Source organism: Aulonocara sp. 'chitande type north' Nkhata Bay, linkage group LG20 (genome assembly GCF_057382095.1).
Source record: "Aulonocara sp. 'chitande type north' Nkhata Bay isolate Kocher_YH1m ecotype deep benthic linkage group LG20, A_spYH_male_GT1.1, whole genome shotgun sequence".
Classification (NCBI taxonomy): Eukaryota; Metazoa; Chordata; class Actinopteri; order Cichliformes; family Cichlidae; genus Aulonocara; species Aulonocara sp. 'chitande type north' Nkhata Bay.
In genome coordinates, this window is record NC_141363.1 from 1,504,277 (window position 1) to 1,524,942 (window position 20,666).

The 20,666-nt window shown below is 42.4% G+C and overlaps 5 protein-coding genes and 3 non-coding genes across 10 annotated transcripts in view; 4 read left to right on the top strand and 4 right to left on the bottom strand.

The window, feature by feature from the left end:
* Positions 1–1,136, top strand: part of LOC147304754 (cell adhesion molecule CEACAM5) — a 34,890-nt gene extending 33,754 nt beyond the window's left edge. For all 3 annotated transcript variants that reach the window (XM_086276942.1, XM_086276939.1, XM_086276941.1), the window contains one exon: positions 141–1,136. In XM_086276942.1, the coding sequence (XP_086133068.1) occupies positions 141–205 (65 nt within the window). In that variant the 3' untranslated portion in view covers positions 206–1,136. The remainder of the gene's footprint in view (positions 1–140) is intronic.
* On the bottom strand, positions 75–2,865 carry apobec2b (apolipoprotein B mRNA editing enzyme, catalytic polypeptide-like 2b). Its single transcript, XM_086276944.1, has 4 exons — positions 2,540–2,865; positions 1,630–1,810; positions 1,193–1,536; positions 75–1,065 (listed from the first exon to the last, which is right to left on the bottom strand). Exons 1-3 carry the CDS (start codon positions 2,821–2,823, stop codon positions 1,195–1,197), a joined length of 807 nt encoding a protein of 268 aa, XP_086133070.1. The 5' UTR covers positions 2,824–2,865; the 3' UTR covers positions 75–1,065; positions 1,193–1,194.
* A 127-nt stretch (positions 2,866–2,992) lies between these two features.
* On the bottom strand, positions 2,993–8,921 carry LOC147304756 (zinc finger BED domain-containing protein 4). Its single transcript, XM_086276943.1, has 5 exons — positions 8,271–8,921; positions 7,739–7,987; positions 7,348–7,607; positions 6,654–7,260; positions 2,993–6,420 (listed from the first exon to the last, which is right to left on the bottom strand). Exons 1-5 carry the CDS (start codon positions 8,418–8,420, stop codon positions 5,578–5,580), a joined length of 2,109 nt encoding a protein of 702 aa, XP_086133069.1. The 5' UTR covers positions 8,421–8,921; the 3' UTR covers positions 2,993–5,577.
* Positions 8,922–9,280: 359 nt separating this feature from the next.
* Positions 9,281–11,992, bottom strand: vma22 (vacuolar ATPase assembly factor VMA22). Its single transcript, XM_086277270.1, has 5 exons — positions 11,742–11,992; positions 11,321–11,424; positions 11,112–11,224; positions 10,855–11,034; positions 9,281–10,084 (listed from the first exon to the last, which is right to left on the bottom strand). Exons 1-5 carry the CDS (start codon positions 11,859–11,861, stop codon positions 9,882–9,884), a joined length of 720 nt encoding a protein of 239 aa, XP_086133396.1. The 5' UTR covers positions 11,862–11,992; the 3' UTR covers positions 9,281–9,881.
* Positions 11,993–12,329: 337 nt separating this feature from the next.
* Positions 12,330–12,401, bottom strand: trnae-uuc (transfer RNA glutamic acid (anticodon UUC)). Its single transcript has one exon. It is a non-coding gene; the product is annotated as a tRNA-Glu (tRNA).
* A 410-nt stretch (positions 12,402–12,811) lies between these two features.
* On the top strand, positions 12,812–12,883 carry trnah-gug (transfer RNA histidin (anticodon GUG)). The gene has a single exon. It is a non-coding gene; the product is annotated as a tRNA-His (tRNA).
* Positions 12,884–13,376: 493 nt separating this feature from the next.
* Positions 13,377–15,996, top strand: ebp (EBP cholestenol delta-isomerase). Its single transcript, XM_086277408.1, has 5 exons — positions 13,377–13,517; positions 13,674–13,974; positions 14,084–14,120; positions 14,199–14,329; positions 14,429–15,996. The coding sequence occupies exons 2-5, from the start codon at positions 13,677–13,679 to the stop codon at positions 14,647–14,649; spliced, it is 687 nt and encodes a 228-aa protein (XP_086133534.1). The 5' UTR covers positions 13,377–13,517; positions 13,674–13,676; the 3' UTR covers positions 14,650–15,996.
* Positions 15,997–16,317: 321 nt separating this feature from the next.
* trnaf-gaa (transfer RNA phenylalanine (anticodon GAA)) lies at positions 16,318–16,390 on the top strand. The gene has a single exon. It is a non-coding gene; the product is annotated as a tRNA-Phe (tRNA).
* The last annotated feature ends 4,276 nt before the right edge of the window (positions 16,391–20,666 follow it).

A 20,666-nucleotide genomic window follows, 5' to 3' on the forward strand; every position in this document is an offset into this window, starting at 1 on the left:
GTAATAAAGTTTAAATCACAAATGCACTTTGCTAATGCGCTTATTTTTTTAATCTGCGGTGATGATGATGATGATCCTGTGTCAGCGTTTCTAAAACATAAAACACAATTTCTCTGTTTTTCCACAAACCTGGTCTTTAGCTGCAACGACTGACAACCAGGAAACAACAGAAACCAACGGTGGGCTGAGTTCTTTTCTAAAATGAATGACGAAGTCTTTGCATCAACAACAGGCCTATCAATGAGTCAGCAGACGTACTTCAGCTCTGTGAGGCTTTAATGGTCAGTGCACACCAGAAAACAACATCTTTGTGCGATCTAGTGATGTGGCAGTCACAGGACATCTGAAACTCAGCTGAAGATCATTACAATTGATGTGAAAGGTTTTCGTTTTAGACGTACTCTGTCATGGCCCGACAGCTGGAAACTCTTCAGGGCGAGATAGTTTTAAAAAACCAGCTACTGAAAAAAATAAACATATGATAAAATATGCATGAACAGATATTTTATACACACATTTCCAAACAGCACAAAACTGTTGAGGATTTATGCATCGTTTAATTCACATTGTTTGAATGAATTTGGATTTTAAGGCACTGTTAAATAGAAAAAACATTATTTATGAGCTGAACATCATTTATAACCACTGTTCATTTTGAGTTGCTGTATATATTTTACATGTACGATGACGTGGAGGAGAATTTATTCGTTGTTCTTCAGTTAGATCTTCAGTTCTCCGAGCAAGCAGCAGATGTCAGCAGATGTAACACAGGCTGTGGTGTTGTCCAAACTTTATTTTTACCGTAACGATGAATGTCACTTTTGTTCTTTGCTTCTTGCTTCGTTTTCTAACCACTTGGATGTTGATTAGTTGATGTATTTATGTAAAAATTCAAGCATTTTAAGTTTCCACATGAATTGTGTTAATAAAAAGTATAAAATGTTGCCAAGAGTGCATAAACTAACAACATTCTGCACCGTGTGACTGCAAGAAGCACGCATTCAGCCAGTGGGAATTTCACAAGTAGTGCGATTTGTGGATCAGTCGGTGGGGAGGTCCGTGCATCTGTAGCAGTGACAAGAAAGAGGACAGAATCCACATGGAAAACCAAGTTACCATCTATAAATAAACCTGTGATGAACCAAAAACAGCATGGTGGCTCACTGCATGCACAACACACACACTGACTCACATCTACTTGAGGATATCTGCCAGTTTTTCCATATAGTAGTTGTAGTTCTCCTGACAATCCTCCCAGGGTGTAAAGCTCTGATCCTCCTTCTCCACGTACGTTTCCCACACATGCAGGAAGTCAGACGGCTTCATCATTCGCAGTTTGCAGCCGGCTCTCACCAGGCCCTTAAGCCCTTCAACTATCTCTGGCTCCTCCCACTCGAAGAGACGGGAACAGAATATACAAAGACGCATCTTTTTGCGCTGCTGGAGGATGCTGGCCAACTTGGCTGCACAGGCCACACAGGGACTAGATGATACATACCATGTGACATCACACTCTAGAGAGGCATTAGGGAGCACCTACAGATGTGGGAGTCGAGGTTTGAGTCTAGTTTGTATTATGAAGTTAGAAATGAGAAAACTAGAGTTCACATTTGGGCACAATGGCATTACCTGTTCAAAGAAGGCCACCTCAGCGTGAGCGGTGGCATGTTCGTCCTCCATGTAACCTTTCAGAGGCTCTGCGCTGCCTCCTGCTGTATCCACTCTGAAACACAGGAGGGTTTTGTTCCTCCCTGATGAGTACTCCACATTCCTGAACTGAAACTTGAAGTAGAATGGGCTCATCTGTTCCCTGGTAGAGTAAAAGTGTGAGTTTTAACAAAGACGCCCTTTTGCCTTGTGAGTGAATCTAAAAGGAAGTGGTTTACTGGCAGAAACTGCTCTCATTATCAGGGTCAAAAGGTTTGTCCTCTGTCACCTCTCATTGTGGTTCATGACAGTGCAATGTGAGAAAAAGTCACAAATGACTTTCCAGGTGGGCAGACGTGCACTTGCTTGCCTAAGCATGGGTTGCTCATTTTGTGATGATCCAAACTAAAGTAATAAATAAAATGAAAAATAAAGAGCCAACGACTGAACGTTATGGCCTAAAGAACCTATACCAGCCAACTCCACCTGCCCGGACTTAATAATCTACTGTTCTACTGCACAAGGAGAGCCAGATGGATCACACAAAATAGATCTCATATAATGTTGATGGCGCTTTGCTTTGACAGCACATAGTCATAGGACAGATACGGGAAACAGATGCTAGGCAGGGGGATATATCTGGGGCCGGCTTCAGTGTTCACTTCGTGACTCATCCCTATTCTTACCACTACGCTAATAACAGCATGTGCAAGTCACCAGTTTCCTGTCTCATTGAAATCAAGTAAAGAACATGCACTTTAGAACAATATGACTTATACATAGAAAGGACTTCATCTATAAGATAAAACATGCTTGTGTTAAAGACTAAAACAGGTTAGTGGGACACACTGTTTTGAACTCCTTTATGGCATACGCAGTAAATTTTACCCACCCTGTGACGATCTCAAACGGAGGCAGTTCTATAGGCTGAAACTCCCCATTTTCATCACTGCTTTTTGCGTCTGCGCCTGCTGCCCCCTCACTTTCCCCATTCCTCTTCTCTTCATCTGTCTTTGGCTGCTCAGGGACCTTCTCTGGTTTCTTCTGGGGTTTTTCTGGCTTTTTTGCCGTATTCTCGTTCACCTTTTCCTTTTCTTTGTCCTTCTCACTATTCGTTTTGCTTTCCGCCTTCTTTTCTTTCTTCTTGACGCTGAACCGGCTGTTTCTGTCCGCCATGATTCTGTGCAAGTAGGTGACGGTGTCGGATGAAGAGCAGGGGTGAAAAGGAGAGAGAGAGACAGATGGGGAGGGGTGGAGGGTATAAGTGGAGTCATGACCCTAGTGCATTACAGAAATAGCACCTATTGTGTGCTAAGGTTGGAGTCAAAACATGTGCATATCTGACCAGGGTAGGGGGTAGGTGGCTCAGTTAACTAAGTCCCCTGCCTACAGTGGCCTGGCTATTAAAAGGCCAAATGACCAAACATGACTGACTGCCAGTGTGTGCGTGTGGTGAAAGGGACAAGACGAGCCTTAAATTTCTTCCATAATTTAGGCAATGTCCAAAAAATGAAAGACAAACCAAACAGCGTGCACAAATGTGCCGCCTCAAGCACGAGTGCTTTTCAATCCATCAGGCTTTCTAACTGTCAGCAGGCCAGCAACAGGCAGGTTATTAATAACACTGCTTGGCTGAGTGTGCGTGTCTGTGTGTACGGGGTAACCAGGGCTTTCAAGATACTAAACACCGCTTCTGTTTGTGCCAACTCCGATGTCCTGCAGCCCATTAGGCATTAGGAAGGCCAGCTAAAGGGCACCTCAAATAGGAGAGTATTTGGAGCAGAGCAGCACAAGCAAATGCAAACTCAGTGTGTAAAAGAGGGTTTGTCTCTGTGCTGTGAATAAGAGTGCGAGAGTGTGCAGTGGCCTAGTGTGCATGTGCCCGTGAACAATCAATCTATGAAATCACCCTGCATCAATATGGTGCTTTGCTGAGGCCATCGTGCAGGGGAGAGGGAAGAATTGGTTTTGTAAGGGTGTGAGCATTTTGTGTGTCTGTGTGCGGATGGAAAATGTCCTTCTGCACTGCAGATGTAATAACTTGAGGTATAAGGACCAGGGAGGGAGTGAGGGGGCAGTTCAATTACAATTTCCTCCCCCTCCCCCGGTCTCACTGTCTGCCAAGTAATTCATTTCAGAGGCAATTACCAACAGGGCTGCATCCCAGCCCAGTCGTCTAACTCAAATGGATGAGCTGTCACAGCTGGGGAGGGGCAGGTGGGTGCCTCAAGCTGCTCCACATATACTAACAAAGAACAACAACAACACACCCATGGAAAGCTGGGAAAACACGCGCTTCAAAGATGAACACAGTGGCACGTCCACACAGATATCTAGTTCCATATCTAAATCCAGAGACGTCCCGGGGTGATAACCATTAAGATCACAGCAATCTTTGATAATTATGATCTATGAGGGGGATCTCTTTGTATCGCCCACAGATTAGCACATTGATTTTCAAAAACAAAAACTGTTACACTGGGTTTTTTTCTCTTTTTTTTGCAGGTAATAATAATAAATAGATGTAAGCCTTGTGAGAGCACTATCAGGGGTTCATCTTCAGACTGACTGATGCTGTTGTTTATGGTCACTTTATTGATCACAGCTCCTTAATTGAGGCACTGAAACGCTTCATCCCTTTAATGTGGTATTATAGAACAAATGTACAGTAGCTGCATGCAGTCCTGACATTTATTTCTCAGGTCTTTAGAAATAAGATTTTGTGAGGCTTGTTGCCTGTGATAAGGGAAGAGGGAGGGGGTGCAGGATGTGACTGCTGCCTGCCTGCTGACTCAAATTTAACTGTAATGGAATTATTGCAATTACCCAGCCTCCCTGCAGGCCCAGCCCAGAGTAAGAAAGCAAAAAAAGGCTAACACACACTACTTTATTCCCTGTTTTCCTTCGTAAGGATGCTCTGCAAAATTATTTCAAAATATCTATGTGAAGTTCAACAAAGAAAAATCTTTGTCGTGGCACAAACAGTCATTCCTTGCTAGTCTTCTGTGACAGACACAGGGTCAAACCCATTTCACTTCCTCAAAGTTCACATGAAATTGAAAAAAGGAGGGTGGGGGGGGGGGGGGGGGGGTGCTGATAATAAAAATGAAATGAAATTCACCTCTCCTCTGAAGGATTGACAGAGGACGATATAAATAAGGGTCAAAATGATACACATGAAGCACAATCCATGTCTTCTTCAAAATAAATACGAAGAATTTTGGCTTACGAAAGACCTTCTGGAACAAATTCATTTCGTAAGTCGGGGGTCCACCGTATATAACAAACAGCGTGTCACATGAGGACATGTGCATTCACTGACATCTGCAAACTGCACACACCCGCAGCGTTAAAGTAAGTGAAACTAATTTATTATCATCTCCCAGTGATGAGGCACACACACATAGTTAAAACAAAGATTGAACCCCGCATTAACATACTGTTGAGCAGTTGATGACTTCCTTTAAAAATCGAAATAATGAATCACAACCTAAAGCTAAAAAAAACACGAGTTGCTACAGTGTGCAAAACTTGACTAGCTGGTTATTGTTGGTTTGTCAGTGTTGACTGATGGATACATGAGAAAGAGGGAGATCTGTGGTTGTCTGGAGACCCTGATCAGGCAAAATAATGTCAAAGTAAATGCTTTAGTATGGATCTGCTTCCAGCAAACTCAGTCCACAGCATGTGGTGCGATAGTCTGTAGGCTACGAGGGGAAGCAGACAGCCATCCACGCCCGCTGTAGCCGGGAAAACCGATCTTGAGGATTAAAATGAGCTGCAGCTCTGAAATTCTTCTTGGTGATTCGTTCTATCTGATATGAAATCATGTGCAGTATAAGGATTATGTTATGGTGCTAGCTCAGGTTCCCTTAGAATGGTATGGAGGTTAGAATCCAAGAAGTTACTTAACTGCAAGTGTAAAGAGCTCTAAGTCCATAATAATCTGTAGTTGGCTTTGAGGTAGATGAGCATCTCCAGGTTCTTTGGTAAGACACAGCCTCTCTCTGGCAGCAGGAAGCGTCCAGCTGTAGTGAAAATGCTCTCCACCACAGTACCACAAACAGGTATGGTAAAAGCTCTCTTGGCCACCTGGGCAAGCAGAGGGAAGTCAATAGCTTTACGTCGCCAGTAATGCAAAGCCTCCTCGTCTGTGGGTTCCTCACGTAGGTAGATAGCCAATTCCTGTTCTAGGCTCTTGGCCTGTGTCGTGGGTCTCTGCTTGATGAAAGAGAACAACTTGCAGGGCCGAGAAAGTGAGGAGATCGGTGATGGAGCTGGGGCAGGAGGAGTGTGGGACTGTGGATGAAGGTCTGTGTTGAGATTTACGGGGCTGGAGGCTGTGGAGTGTTTGGATACCTCCTCTATGATAACTTGTCTGTGCCAGTCAGGGTTACTGCTCCAAGTAAGTTTGAACTGGGGGTCCAGGGTGGTGGCAGTGATGTAGAGGGGGTTCTCCAGGATAGGCGCAAGGAGACGCTCTACAGCCTGGCTGAGGCCCACAACCAGGGAGGGGCAGTGGGGGGTGGACGTCTCGGACAGATGCTTGCGGAGGCCGAGAACACAAGGCAGAGCGAGACTGATAGACACATGTCTGTCCGTCTGTGCGTCTGCTTGTCTGTCTCCGTGCACCATATCCCAGGCCTCAGTGAAGGGCTCCAGAGTGTCCGTGAACTCCCTCAGCAGGGCTCTCTCTGTACCACCCAGCCCCAGTTCCCCTGGACCGCTCATCTCCTCCAGGAAATCCACAGAGTCCAGCAGCCGCCGAAGGACCTTTATCAAAGCAGACAAATACATAAAGATTATTAATGATGCCAACCAAGACTGTGGTCATATCTCAGTGTCATAATGTAAACCTTGAATTAATGGTATTATGCATTTATTTTGCTAGCCACACTTTCTTTGTGCACCTTCTGCTTAACATACTGCTCATGTTAAATGTTTGAAGCTGATGCAATCTGTTTATTTGGTGACATTACTAATATGTAACCCTAACGTTAACTTGCCTTAAGCTGAGCAGCCCAGTCTTGTGCTGCCTCTGGGAAATTTCCTTGTCCCCCCATCATCAACCCTGGACCATCGAACACTTGGCTGAGCTTCTCAGGTGGGACGGCAGAGGTAATGTAGTTGTAGAAACAGGCTGCCTTTGCCAGTGTGGACGAGAGCTGTGGACAAGAGCGCAGCCCTTCCCTGACACACTGTTCAAGAGAGCGAGAGAAACAGTCCACCCGAGAAACGCCCAAACCCTGCTCCCATGTGTATTCCCATTCTCCTTCTTCTCCAGCGTCGCCGTGGCCATTCCTGATCTCTTCTCGCTCCACATTGTTACTACCGTCCACCTCTTCTTCATCATTTCCATCTTGGCCGTTACCGAGAGGAGGTGAAAGCAGAAAACCGGGAAGGCAGCATGGCTTTCCGCTTGTTCTCGTCGGCAGGAGAGGGTCTGCCACAACACGAAATGCTCTGCCTGACACGCCATGAGAGTGACATACTTCATCAAATTCGGAAAGTATGCGATTCCCAGAGCTGCCACCAGTCAGTGGAAGGCACGCCAGGAGAGCTGAGCGCATTTGCCACTCAGATGTAAGAAAATGGCAGGTGACACCAAGGTACCTATAGAGAGAGAGAAGTGGAGTCTTCAGTAAAGGGATTCAAACCAAGTTCCCATTTTGTAGTTTCTGGCTTGTTTTACCTCCTTACCCTGAAGTGACTCCAGATAATCCTCCCCAGAGATCCAGGCTGAGGCTAAGGGCGTGTGCTGAGGCCAAGGCCTGACGGGTGGCCAGCTGGGCCTGGTAGGCGTAGGCTGGAAGAAGTTGGCTTTGGATGTAATGCTGGGGCTCAGGGGTGTAACGTGGCTCCAGGAGCTGAAGCAACTCTCTGAAGCCTTGATTTTCCACTATGGACACTGGCTGGAGATCACGCACGATCATCTTAGCTATAGCCTCAGAAATCAGAACCTGTAGTTTAAAAAGAAACACCACAAATTGCACTTTTTAAAAATAGCTAATGATTCTACTGCAATGTCTCAATAAATCATCTGTTACATTTGCAACATTGCAAGCTCCAGCGCTAACGGGCTACAACACACCTGACGTGGATCATGTCTGTCAAATTTGGTCACCCCTCCTCCAGAGCCTCCTCCTACTCCTCCCTCAAGAGTTCCCATTCCTCCAACAACTCCACTTGCTACTCCTCCACCCACTCCAGCACTAATAGGGAGTGTGTAGCGGGTATTCCCTCCATTGGCGTTGAAACTGTGCAGGGAAGCAGAGGAGTAGCCCTCTCTCTTCATATCCTTCCTTTTGACAAAGTCATCATACATAGCCTGGTGCTTACGCTGAATGGAGAGAGACAGAGGAGCATGAGGTTGTTATAGTTCATTTCTATACCTCTACACAGCATGCTGAGTACATTTCTGCAGGAGATGATAAGGTATAGGTAACCCCCATCCCTCCCCTCCACTCTGTTTCCCCTTGCAGAGAAGCAACAGACTGCCTGTACAGTCAGGTTTTTACAGCTAATCCTCCAGAGCTGTCGTAGAGCCAGCTGCTTCTGCTGCTCCTGACAAGAACAAGATGAGCCAGATGTTAACAGCCACATGTACAATTTTATTCGGTTACCTTAAGGTGCGTTACGAAGTTGGACGTGACGCTCCGTTTCGCCTGGATCCTGGTGCCACAAGCCTTACAGTTGGACTCGATTTTCCCATTTTCCCCTTCGAACACAATGTTAAAGTAATCCAGAATAGAGACCTTGGAAACTGACGCCATTGGAGCAGACAGTTCCTCCGCTCCGGAGTGAAATCAACTTGCAATCAAGGGCAATCTGAGTCCGAGGTATCAATCTCACCTCGCCTCTGATCATGAGCGCAGGCCTGAGTGTTTACTTCTCAGTCCCTTATCACACATCACAAATGTTGCTCCCAGTTCCCAGTTGCGCAGACAAAAGAAAAATTGTATTTCGAGCAGGAGTTGCGTCGCTCGCACGTCCAAAATCGGACACGATCAGGCTGCACAGTCTGCTGCGGATGTCTGGACACATCAATAATAACACTGAGGCCACATCCGTTGTTTCTGCGCTCCCATCCGTCGTTCGGACGCAAAGCGCTGCGTTTCACGGAGGCATATAGGGAGTATTATAATTGGACCAGGAAGTACACACAATAAACGGGACTTTCGGTTCCCATTTCGGTAGTTCCCGGTAATGTTCGGCTGTCCCCAGTGAAACTGCTGGCGTCGGAGGGTGGTGGCGCTCGGTCAAATGTTTTCAATTATGCTCATGTCGGTATGATAACAGCCAGAGTTTCTCCGGATGTACAGCATCATTTCCCAAAAATGTAAATTAGGTCTGCGTCTCTGGCTTGGTAATAATATAAATAGAAAACACTCATACTGACTTGCACATAGCATCGTGTCGTGTTTTACATATGAAACATGGTGGGTGTGAAAATTCTGAGCGCATTTTAAAGACAATAAATCACGGTGACTTTTACTTTCCATAATATTTAGTAAACACAACAAAACACATCTTTCAGCTTTTCGTGTGTTTTTAAACGAGGTTTTGCGGAGACGTGGGATGTAAATGTGTGTTGACTTGTTGTTAGGCTATAAATACAAGACACAAAGAGGTTCAGACATTTTTAATAGTGCATGATTGAGGTATATTTTTTAATTTAATGTGATTTCATTTTCAAAAATTGTTGGTTCATTTGTATATTTCATGTATATAATTACTCGATATATTTTTACATTTTAGTATTCAGCATTTTTGGGCTCCACGAGCAATACGTCTGGAAAGAAAATGCAGAGAATATACTATTTCTAATATATTTCATCAAAATGAAAACAACATCTATGAAACATTTCCACAAGCTGCCAACCCTGAACTTTTTTTAATTAATGGATTGTGTTTGATAAAATAAAGTTACACTTTTATTAACAATTAATAAAGTAATTAGTTACAGCACACACACAAAAACAGGCAGCCTTATGCCAAAGCACTGCTTGCCATTTATTGAAAACATTTAAACAGGTTCTGCTAACATTTTATGATTTTACAACATGTGTAATAAGACCATTTTCACAAACACATCCATCTCAATTAAAAGGAAAAAAAGAGATGAAATAAATAAATTACCAATGATTTCCACAGAAAGCTTGAACTGCTGGGATCTGCTCGTCCAGCTCCACCAGGAAGCTCTCTTTTTAGTTAACGAGCCCCTGAAGCATCATCTACTGACTGTCCTTGGCTGAAAGCTGTTTTTTAGCCTCCTCCTGCTTTGACTCAGCAGAAGTATTATGTCTGCTACCTTGTCCAGCTGAGTTGCTGAGCCTTTCCCCTGGAGTGTGCTTGTTTTGCAAGCTGTGTTTCAGCTCCTGTCTGGCGCTCAAAACTGCAGCCTGGAGTGCTGCGATCTCAGCAGACAGTTCTATTACTGTAATGACAGAAAACAACAATTAAATTGGTGAGTGGTGGAGCAGCAGAACAGCAGGAGCTTTCTCCTACCTTCAAGAAATATCTTTGCCCATATCCAAATTTACTTATGCAACAGAAGCTGTAGCCATCGTGCTGTGAGTATACACAGGACTCTGGAAACCTCTATTCATATCTAACAAGCTGCACAAAGCAAACCTTGATTCATATGCATATGAGTTAAGGTTTGCATATCTAGAGTCTTGGTAATAGACACAATAATAAAAAAGGCGTTTTATGTGCTGCAGATTATATTGCACGTGTTCTCTTTATGTTTTTCAGTTTTCCTGTGTTTGATTTCTCTGTAGCATATTTTTTTTCCTAAAAGCTATTCATGCATATCGTCAGTTTTGTAGATTTGTTTATTTTTTGTGTTTGTGGTTGCGATCTCTCTAGCTGCATTGTTTTGAGATGGCAATACTGGCACATATGGATCAAATTCAAAGACTGGTTCATCTGATATATGTCCAGAAGTAGTCACATGTTACTCCACATGGTTCCTGTTATACTTCTGTGAAGTCAACCAGCTGGGACACATGTGTAGTATAAGGTAATTTCTCTGCATTCGCACGGACCCTCGTGCTCACCATCCGATCATGAAATTTCCATCTCAGATGACAGCAGACCCTAGCCTATTTGCAGACATTGAAAGTATAATCTCATCCATAGTTGAGGCAGAGTAGGTTTCACCTGAAACCATAACACTAAGATGTCCTTTGGCATGTAACATACCTTGCTTGAAAGATGATTGTGCATGTTTTAGAGACTGTGGCACCAAAACTCCAAACCACTTCAGTGGGTCTTGCTGAGGATTCTGGTCACGTTTTCCAGCTGGAGCTTTCTCGCTACCAGTGCTCTCGCTTTCCTCTTTTTCTCCAATCTCTCTTTTTGGTCTGTTTCTTCTCCTGACACCTTGTAAATCAAATAGTGTCATCAATAACAGAGTTAATAGTAGACATCAACGACACACATCTTTAATACTGCATCACCTTCTTCTTGAGGTCCTATATCCTCTATAGCTCTCTGATCTTTTCCAGACTCTTTACGACACGTTTGTGTACATCTTTCAGTGGTGAATTCCACCTCACCATTGTCCAGTGTCCTGTTACATACAAATATACGTTTTAAAAGAGCCTTTTAAACAAATTAAAGTGATCAACAGACTTTTCGTTTTTCATAAAAATTACTGCTTCCTCACCTAGTTTGAACACAGACTAGTGGCTCAATCTCACTTGCATACTGAAGTGCAGAGACTTGTTTGTTTCCCATCGTATATCGTGCCTTGCTCATAGAAAACCACCCCTGAGGGGAAAATGGTAAAGTCAAATTATACAGGCAGAATGTAAAAAAAGAGCATTTTTATTACAAACCTTTTTTGCGTAAATTTATTTTTGAAAATCCTTATATGGCTTTTTATGGAATTTAAACACAGTCAACATAGCCCTAAAGTCTGTTAATATACCACACTAAGATATTTCCCATTATATAACACCTACAGCCCAAAATGCCATATACATTTTGATTTATTTTCTATATTTTTACCTACAGATTCTTAGGGAGCAAAAATTGAACTTAAATGTCTGATGTTGGCTATTTATCAACAAGGACACTACAGGTACCTGCTCTATGAGAGAGTTGAAAGTGGCTCGCTTCTCCTCCAGTAACTCCAGCTGCTCCATGAAACGAAGCAGCTTTTCGTCCAGTAACAAAGAAGATTCCTCTGATTCTGATACACCCATACTCACTCTCTGCGCCAATTTAAGCCTCCTTCGCGGGTAGTCTTTACCGCTATTTTGATGTACAACGTTTGAGAAAACCGAACAGAATCTGTTGAGTGCTTCCGTGTACCGTCACGTGACACGTAACCACGTGGTATACATCACGTGTTCATATATCAAACGTACAGAAAATACTAATACCAAACATATCGCTAATACACTTTGTGAAGTGTGACTTTGAATCATTTATGAGTCCTGGAATCCTATGTACTGTTATGGAAATGGACTCGAAGAAACGCTGTACGAAAGCAATAATATTGAGATATTGTTAAGATTACCCTTCCCATAATTTTTTGTTGCTGTTTTACAGTCACTGACTTTCTAAGTCATTAAGTAAATTGTCGAATCTCATTAAAGTATGAATAAAAAACATTTTGTTCCAAATTTGATAAAACCATAAAACCAACATAAAAAAAAAAAAAAACGAAGTTCCCATACCGGGAGTCGAACCCGGGCCGCCTGGGTGAAAACCAGGAATCCTAACCGCTAGACCATATGGGAGCAATAACGGCCCTGACTACATATCTATAGATGAAGGATATATATGGAACTGTGACTTATTTGTACATATATTTAGTATTTAAGTGACATTTAATATTTACTACTGTTCCTCCTTTTTGTAGCTTTGACAGGTACCATCTGAAGAACTGATTAAAAAAAACAGCTTAAAAAAACTTCAGCTAAGATGAAAACGACTCTCAGTATTAAAAAAGAAACTATTTATGCAGGACTCACATTAGAATATTAATTAATTAAACTATTTTTAACGGAAAGCAGATCCGCACACGGTCACAACGTCACTTTAAACAGCAGTCGTCTGCCGCGAGACGTCAAACCACTCTTCGACGACGCAGCTCACACAGTTACATATACGCTTCTGCTTCACTGTTGAGCATGTCTCCCAGTAGCGCGCCGTGATCGTATAGTGGTTAGTACTCTGCGTTGTGGCCGCAGCAACCCCGGTTCGAATCCGGGTCACGGCAGGGATAAAACCCTGGCACGGCTTGGGACGACTCTTTTCTTACTATACCGTAAAGAGCAAATTTTGTTTCGTATACTTTAAAGTAAAAATGTAAGGTTTTTAGGGTAATTACAAGTCTTTCCTTTAACCTATTTAGACCAAATGATCATCGGAAATCACATGGGTGCACTCCACGTTAGGTTTGTATATTTAAGAGGGCTTTACTTCAGCTACATTTTGTTTCTCGTCATTTTCAGTCCATGCGAGTGAAAGGTTAACTGTAAATATTTCCTTACTAAATCATTATCAGATGGAGCATCTACCGATTGAAGGCCATTTTCTACCCTACCCTAAAACATTGTATGACTTTCGCCTTGAAAAAGAGGGCTGATCCCTTTTCATTGGTAGATGTCATAGACAACGTCCATGTTCCGAGAGGAAGAGCCAATCAGTGAGCCAGTAGATCTCATGTGCAATAGCTCTATGCTTAAAGATGTTTGATTGGCTGTTGTGATCCACGGGTAACGTCCCCCAGGCACGGAGTTCCTCGTTTGAGTTTATGTGCGCGTGTATGTTAGATAGCAGTGAATCTTTGACCTGCTGTGTATTAGGTCAAATTACCTGTGGAGCTGAACACCCATTTGGTGGCATCTACGGTAAGGATAAAAGCACACCGATGAACTTCTCACATAAAACGCTACACTTTTAACTCTGTGAATTAACTAGAACAGAATGTAATATAATGTAATACAGAGAATGTTTAACTCTACACTTTTAAGTCTAGTGCTGATTATGTTTCTGTATTCAAACAGATAATGGACTCCTCTGAAGCATCTCATCACCCTTACTGGCCTCGGGACCTTTCAATTCCCACTTATGTGGCCAACGATCGGTCGATGTCAGAGATTCTGGTGTTTCTGTTTTCTGTGTCTGGGCTGTTTATGCTGGTGACCTGGCTGATCACCGGCCAGGCCACCAGCAGCCTGGGCGCATGGAGGCGCCTGGCTGTGTGCTGGTTTGCTGTTTGTGGCTTCATCCATTGTGTAATCGAGGGCTGGTTCTCGCTATATTATGATATAATTCCAGGAGATCAGCGCTTTCTGTCACAGCTGTGTGAGTACTAACGGAGAACATGTGTTTAGAAAAATGCATAACCTACCTGTCGTGTGTGTGTGCGTGTGTGTAAAATCTGGTCAATGTGTTTTATGTTTTTCTCTCACAGGGAAAGAGTACTGCAAGGGAGACAGTCGATATGCAATGTAAGCTCATTTCTGCTCTCAATTTTGTGCATAAAAATGATTTTAAAAAGTTGCGATTGATGTTTCTTTTCTCTCTAGTGCTGATAACTTTACTGTTTGTATGGAGACTGTGACTGCTTGGTTGTGGGGTCCATTCAGCTTTTGGGCTGTTTATGCCTTTTTAACCAATAAGCCCTACAGATTTCTCCTGCAGCTCATCATTTCAGTAGGTAAGACGGGACAGAAGCTATCTTCATGCCAACCTCAGGTGGAAATAAATTGTTGCTTAATTGTAGCTTTATTTTGTCTTCTCACGTAATCTGACTCAGGCCAGGCATATGGAGCGGTACTCTACTTCTTCACAGAGCACAGAGATGGCTACGCCCACAGCGAGCTGGGACATCCAATCTACTTCTGGTTCTACTTTGTGTTTATGAACACCCTGTGGATCGTCATACCGCTGGCGCTCATTTTGGATGCATGGAAACATCTGTCAGCAGCCCAGAGGCAAACGGACAGCACAAAGTCTCAGAAGAATAAGAAGAACTGAGTGTGTGCGTGTATGGGAGGGGGGGCATTTAATACTGCAACATTACATCTCTGTCATTATGAGACTTTGCTGACATTCATATTGATAAAGTAATAGTTCCTTGATTTTTTTTCTTTTTTTTTTACTTGGCAACTTCTTTTCTGAGAAGAGCAAAATAAGCGTGAGTGTGCTGGGTGAGTGGGGTCCTTCATGATACAGGTGTCCCTGTAGAGCTCAGTCCAAGAGTCAGTCATTTATCAACAAGTGTCTGTAGGATCATTGTGTTGAAAGCAGATGAGAAGTCCACGAAGAGCATACGGATGTAGGAATGTTTCTGCTCTATGAGGGTGAGGGTGGTGTGAACCACAGAAGAAGAAGAGATTTCACATGAACCAAAAATTACCAGTATGAAAATTATTAGCCTGCTCTGATGCTAACAGTGAACTGTGTATCCTTTTTGCTGGAGTCATTTCTTGTAGCCATCCCAACCTCCTTCATATTTGATCGATTTGCAGTTTACAGTGTATTAGCTGGAGGAGTTGTACAGGGAGATGGCCACGGACAGGAATCATTTCCTGTGTGGTTCAGTGGTGCTTTTTGGTAATCTCAGTCTCTCAATGAACATGCTCCTGTGACCAGCCAGCATGTCATGGACTGCGTGGGAGGTATCCAGCATTGTCTTTATCTTGGAGAGCATCCATCTGAGCTCCATCCACACAAATTACTCTCCATGCAGATCAGTCAACCTGCTGCCCAGCACTTGGAAACGCAGTGAACACTTTGTAAGCATCAACGATTGCTTTTCTCACATTTAAACCGATGCTTTCTCAAGTGGCAGCTCAAAACCTTGCTTAGGTTTTTATAACGTATGTAAACTGGAAGATAACCCTCAGTTTTAACTTGATTTTACAAGCTTTGACGTTAACAAAGTTAAAACACATCATTGCTCAGCAGTGGTTTGTGTTGTGGCTAGATGGGTAAAAAAGTTGATCCCAGTATTTTTTTTACCCTGAAATAATTATCTTTCTTAATGTAATTAGTATGTTTAGAAATGCTATTGTGGAGGTAAACACAGACGACACGAGAGCTCTCGATTCTAACTCCTGCTTTATTCCTCATCACAACAGAACTGACTACGTTTCGCTCCAAAACACAGCAACAGACTTTCTTTACACTGGGTGTGAGTGGAGCCCTCTAGTGGTCCACCACACAATGTCTTTGCGAACATTTTGACAAAAACTTTAAATTTCTAATTTTTTCACATGGAATTGTCTGTATTATTTCTTTGTCACGTGGCCAACATTATAGACTTTAGTGGATTACACCATTTCCAGCTCATAATTAACATTTGGGGCTTATGCACGTTTGAACCAAACTGACTTCACATGTGACTGCAGCGATTTACTTATTTAAAGGCATTCGCCTCTGAACTCGGAAGATAATTAAAACCAAGCTGAAATAAGTCCACGTTCTACTTAACGAGAATGCATAATGTAGGTTTGAGTATATTCACGTGGGTGAAACGGAACCATACAACTGAGGGGCTAAATCACGTCACGTATTAAACTCGACGAGTTAAGACAGGCTAAGCTCTTCTCAAACTAATCACGCATCAGGAATGAAAACATCTTTTTTTGCCTTGTAGCCAATTTAAAAGTTTGTAGACCCTGGTAACCTTCAACACCGTGTGCCGAAATAGCTCAGTTGGGAGAGCGTTAGACTGAAGATCTAAAGGTCCCTGGTTCGATCCCGGGTTTCGGCATTTTGATGCAACCGTGTATTTGGGTGTGTCGGCTTTCCACCCGGCGGGGAGTAAAACGTACAAGAACGTTTTACCGTTTTAACCCTTCACACACGGTTTGTGTCAAATGTGACCTAATTTTACATTTGACAGCAGTAAAAATACCTTAAAAATGTGAATCTATTAGCCTGAAATGTGCTGCAAACTGTGTCGAGGCTGTTTAGGGTCAAATTCAAATTTTATTTGTCACGTACACAGTCATACACAGTACGATATGTAGTGAAATGCTTGGACAACTGCTCGTGACCTAAAGAAAACAAAAAAGGAAAAGGCTATGAATAAGATAGGAAATAAATATGAAAAATTAAAAAGGGTAAATTTAACTAGGAGGGAATAAAATATAAATTAAGGTTAAAAATGAAACAACTGTACAACACAAATTAGAATGAAGGGTAAATTTAACTGGGAAAGAATAAGATAAAATATATAAATTAAAGTTGAAAATAAAATAACTGTACAACAAAATACACAATATAGAACTATATAAGAATGTATGAAGAAATATAAATAAATATATATATATACACACACACAATAACAGCAGCTGTACAAGTATTAACCGGAAATGAAGAATGTAGTGACCAGTGTTGTGCAATCCACAGTCTTGTCAAAGTTCACACGGAAGTTTTTCTCAGTGTTGCCAACTCCTCAGTAAGGAAAATCGCTATTGGCTGTCCTAAAAGTCGCTAGAAGTCGCTAAATGACGTCATCGCCTAATTTGCATAATGGGTCATGCTAATATAACTGTTGGAGAGAGAAATAACATCGTGGAAGAGACATAAAGTGAGCAAAAAACGTATTAAATGCAGTTAGAATTTATTTATAACTACAAATTAAATTTATTTTAGCAATTATTGTTTTTTAATGTCACAATTCCAACCCTGCTCCTTTACCCGGGCTTGGACCACCGCGGTAAAGTGAGCCGTCATTTGTGAGCCGCGGTCAAGCCAGCCGTCTCCTATCCGCCGCATAAATTTCCTTGCGCTTTTACACCAGTCTTTACGGTAGCGCCTTTTCGCTTTATGTGCCGATTGAAAGCCTATACCCGCGCACACGTGCACTCGCGCGAACAGTCGCACGCACATGCGCGCACACAAATTACAATGAAACAGCCCGATACAGTCAATACAATTATGGAAATGTCAGAAATTCATTAAAAATCATCCTGAGTAGTTGATGTCCAACTTTCAACAGATTCCTCCTCCGGGACACCTACTGTACCTGTGTGCCAGGTTTCAGCCAGATTCACTGTAAAATTCCTCAAAAATTAAAGGGTACTTGTATTCAATGCAATACAGCCAATACACTACAATTATGGAAATTTCAGAAATTCTTTAAAAATCATCCTGAGTAGTTGAGGTCCAACTTTCAAATTCAAATTCAAATTCAAATTTTATTTGTCACGTACACAGTCATACACAGTACGATATGTAGTGAAATGCTTGGACAACTGCTCGTGACCTAAAGAAAACAAAAAAGGAAAAGGCTATGAATAAGATAGGAAATAAATATGAAAAATTAAAAAGGGTAAATTTAACTAGGAAGGAATAAAATATAAATTAAGGTTAAAAATGAAATAACTGTACAACACAAATTAGAATGAAGGGTAAATTTAACTGGGAAAGAATAAGATAAAATATATAAATTAAAGTTGAAAATAAAATAACTGTACAACAAAATACACAATATAGAACTATATAAGAATGTATGAAGAAATATAAATAAATATATACACAATAACAGCAGCGTGATTTAAGTAATGAAGTGAAAACAATGTCCAGAATGTCCAGTGTGTGTGTAAGAACCATATGTGTGGGTCAGTACTGTGTGGTGGTGTGATTGAGAGACCGTATCGCCTGCGGGAAGAAGCTCCTCCTCAGTCTCTCTGTGTTGGTCTTCAGGGAGCGGAATCGCTTTCCTGACCTCAGCAGAGAGAACAGTCTGTTGTTGGGATGGCTGAGGTCCTTCACCATCTTCCTGGCCTTGGTCCAGCACCGCCTGCTGTAGATTGAGTGCAGGTCAGGGAGCTCGGAGCGGATGGTGCGCTCAGCTGACCGCACAACCCTCTGTAGAGCTCGTCTGTCCTGCATGGTGCTGTTCCCGAACCAGGTTAAGATGTTTCCCGCCAGGATGCTCTCTATGGTGCAGGAGTAAAAGTTCCTGAGCACCTTGGAGGGCAGTTGGAAGTCTCTCAAGCGTCTGAGGTGGTAGAGACGCTGTCGGGCCTTTTTCACCACGGTGTTGATGTGACAGGACCATGACAGGTCCTGCGTGATGTGAACTCCGAGGTATTTGAAGCTGTCCACTCTCTCCACTGGGCACTCGTTGATGACGGGGGTCTGGTAGTTCCTCTCCTGCTTAGTGCTGAAGTCCACTATCAGCTCCTTTGTCTTACTGACGTTTAGAAGGAGGTTGTTCCTCTGGCACCAGTTCTCCAGATTCCTAATCTCCTTCAGGTAGGCCGTCTCGTTGTTATCAGAGATCAGGCCCACCACGACGGTGTCGTCAGCAAACTTGATGATGGTGGTGGAGCTGGTAGTGGCCACACAGTCATATGTGTACAAAGAGTACAGCAGGGGGCTCAGAACACACCCCTCCTCTGGGACACCTACTGTACCTGTGTGCCAAGTTTCAGCCAGATGTACTGTAGAATTCCTCAGAAATTAAAGGAAACTTGTATTCAATCTAATAGAGTCAATACAATAGGATTCTCTCAATTTTCAAAAATTCATGAAAAATCATCCTGAGTAGTTGAGGTACAACTTTCAACACATCCCTCCTCTGGGACACCTACTGTACCTGTGTGCCAAGTTTCAGCCAGATTCACTGTAAAATTCCTCAAAAATTAAAGGACATTTATATGCAATTCAATACAGCCAATACACTACAATTATGGAAATGTCAGAAATTCATTAAAAATCATCCATAGTAGTTGAGGTCCAACTTTCAACACATCCCTCCTCCGGGAAACCTGCTGTACGTCTGGGCCAAGTTTCAGCTCTGGCCCCAGATGTCAGCCTAATGTGTACCTTAGCCATGTAAGCCATGTAATAACAACATGTGCTGGAACATAATAGTGCAAAAGTAACATGACGAAACTCTGTTCAGACAGTGAATGGACTGATTCTTATACAGCGCTTTTTTACTCACCCATATTACTCAAAGTGCTCTATACAACATGTCACATTCACCCAATCAGGCCAAATGTGGCATGCCATCACATAAACAGTGCCATCTTACCATGCCAGAAGTCAGCCAGCAGTGCCGGCTTGACACCAGATCCAGGCAAGACCCGTCTGCTATGTGGGATGACTTGTTCTTCTGGCGTTTTAGTTGTGGATTATGTTTGGACTGTGTCTCTTGCCCTTTCAGTATTGTTTCCTTGTGCTTCTAAGTGTCCCTTTGTTTCTTTTTAGGTTATGTAGTATGGGTTAGAGATATTTTGTATGTTGTTTTTGTTTAATAAATCCGCCTTTTGGATTATTCCCTGATGTGCCTGAGTTCTGTTATTTAGTGTCACTTTGAAAGGACACACATCCAGCATTGACATATAATCGTTCTTTCAATTTTTGATAAAGATTACAGTGAATTGAGATGTAACTTGGCCCAGAGGTACGGTAGGACGCCCAGAGTAAGAAAGTGTTGAAAGTTGGACCTCAACTATTATGGGTGATTTTTAATGAATTTTTGAAATTTCCATAATTGTAGTGTATTGGCTGTATTGAATTGCATATAAATGTCCTTTAATTTCTGAGGAATTTTACAGTGAATCTGGCTGAAACCTGGCACACAGGTACAGTAGGTGTCCCAGAGGAGGGATGTGTTGAAAGTTGGACATCAACTACTCAGGATGATTTTTCATGAATTTTTGAAAATTGACATAATTATATTGTATTGGCTGACTGCATTGGATACAAGTTTCCTTTAATTTCTGAGGAATTCTACAGTAAATCTGGATGAAACCTGGCACACAGGTACAGTAGGTGTCCCAGAGGAGGGATGTGTTGAAAGTTGGACATCAACTACTCAGGATGACTTTTAATGAATTTTTGAAATAAACATAATTGTAGTGTATTGACTGTATTGCACTGAATATGAGTTTACTGTGATTTCTGAGTAATATTACAGTAAATCTGGGTAAAACCTGGCCCAGAGGTAAAGTAGGTGTCCGAGAAGAGGATTGTGTTGAAAGCTTGGCATCAACTTTTAAGAATGATTTTTAATGAATTTTTGAATA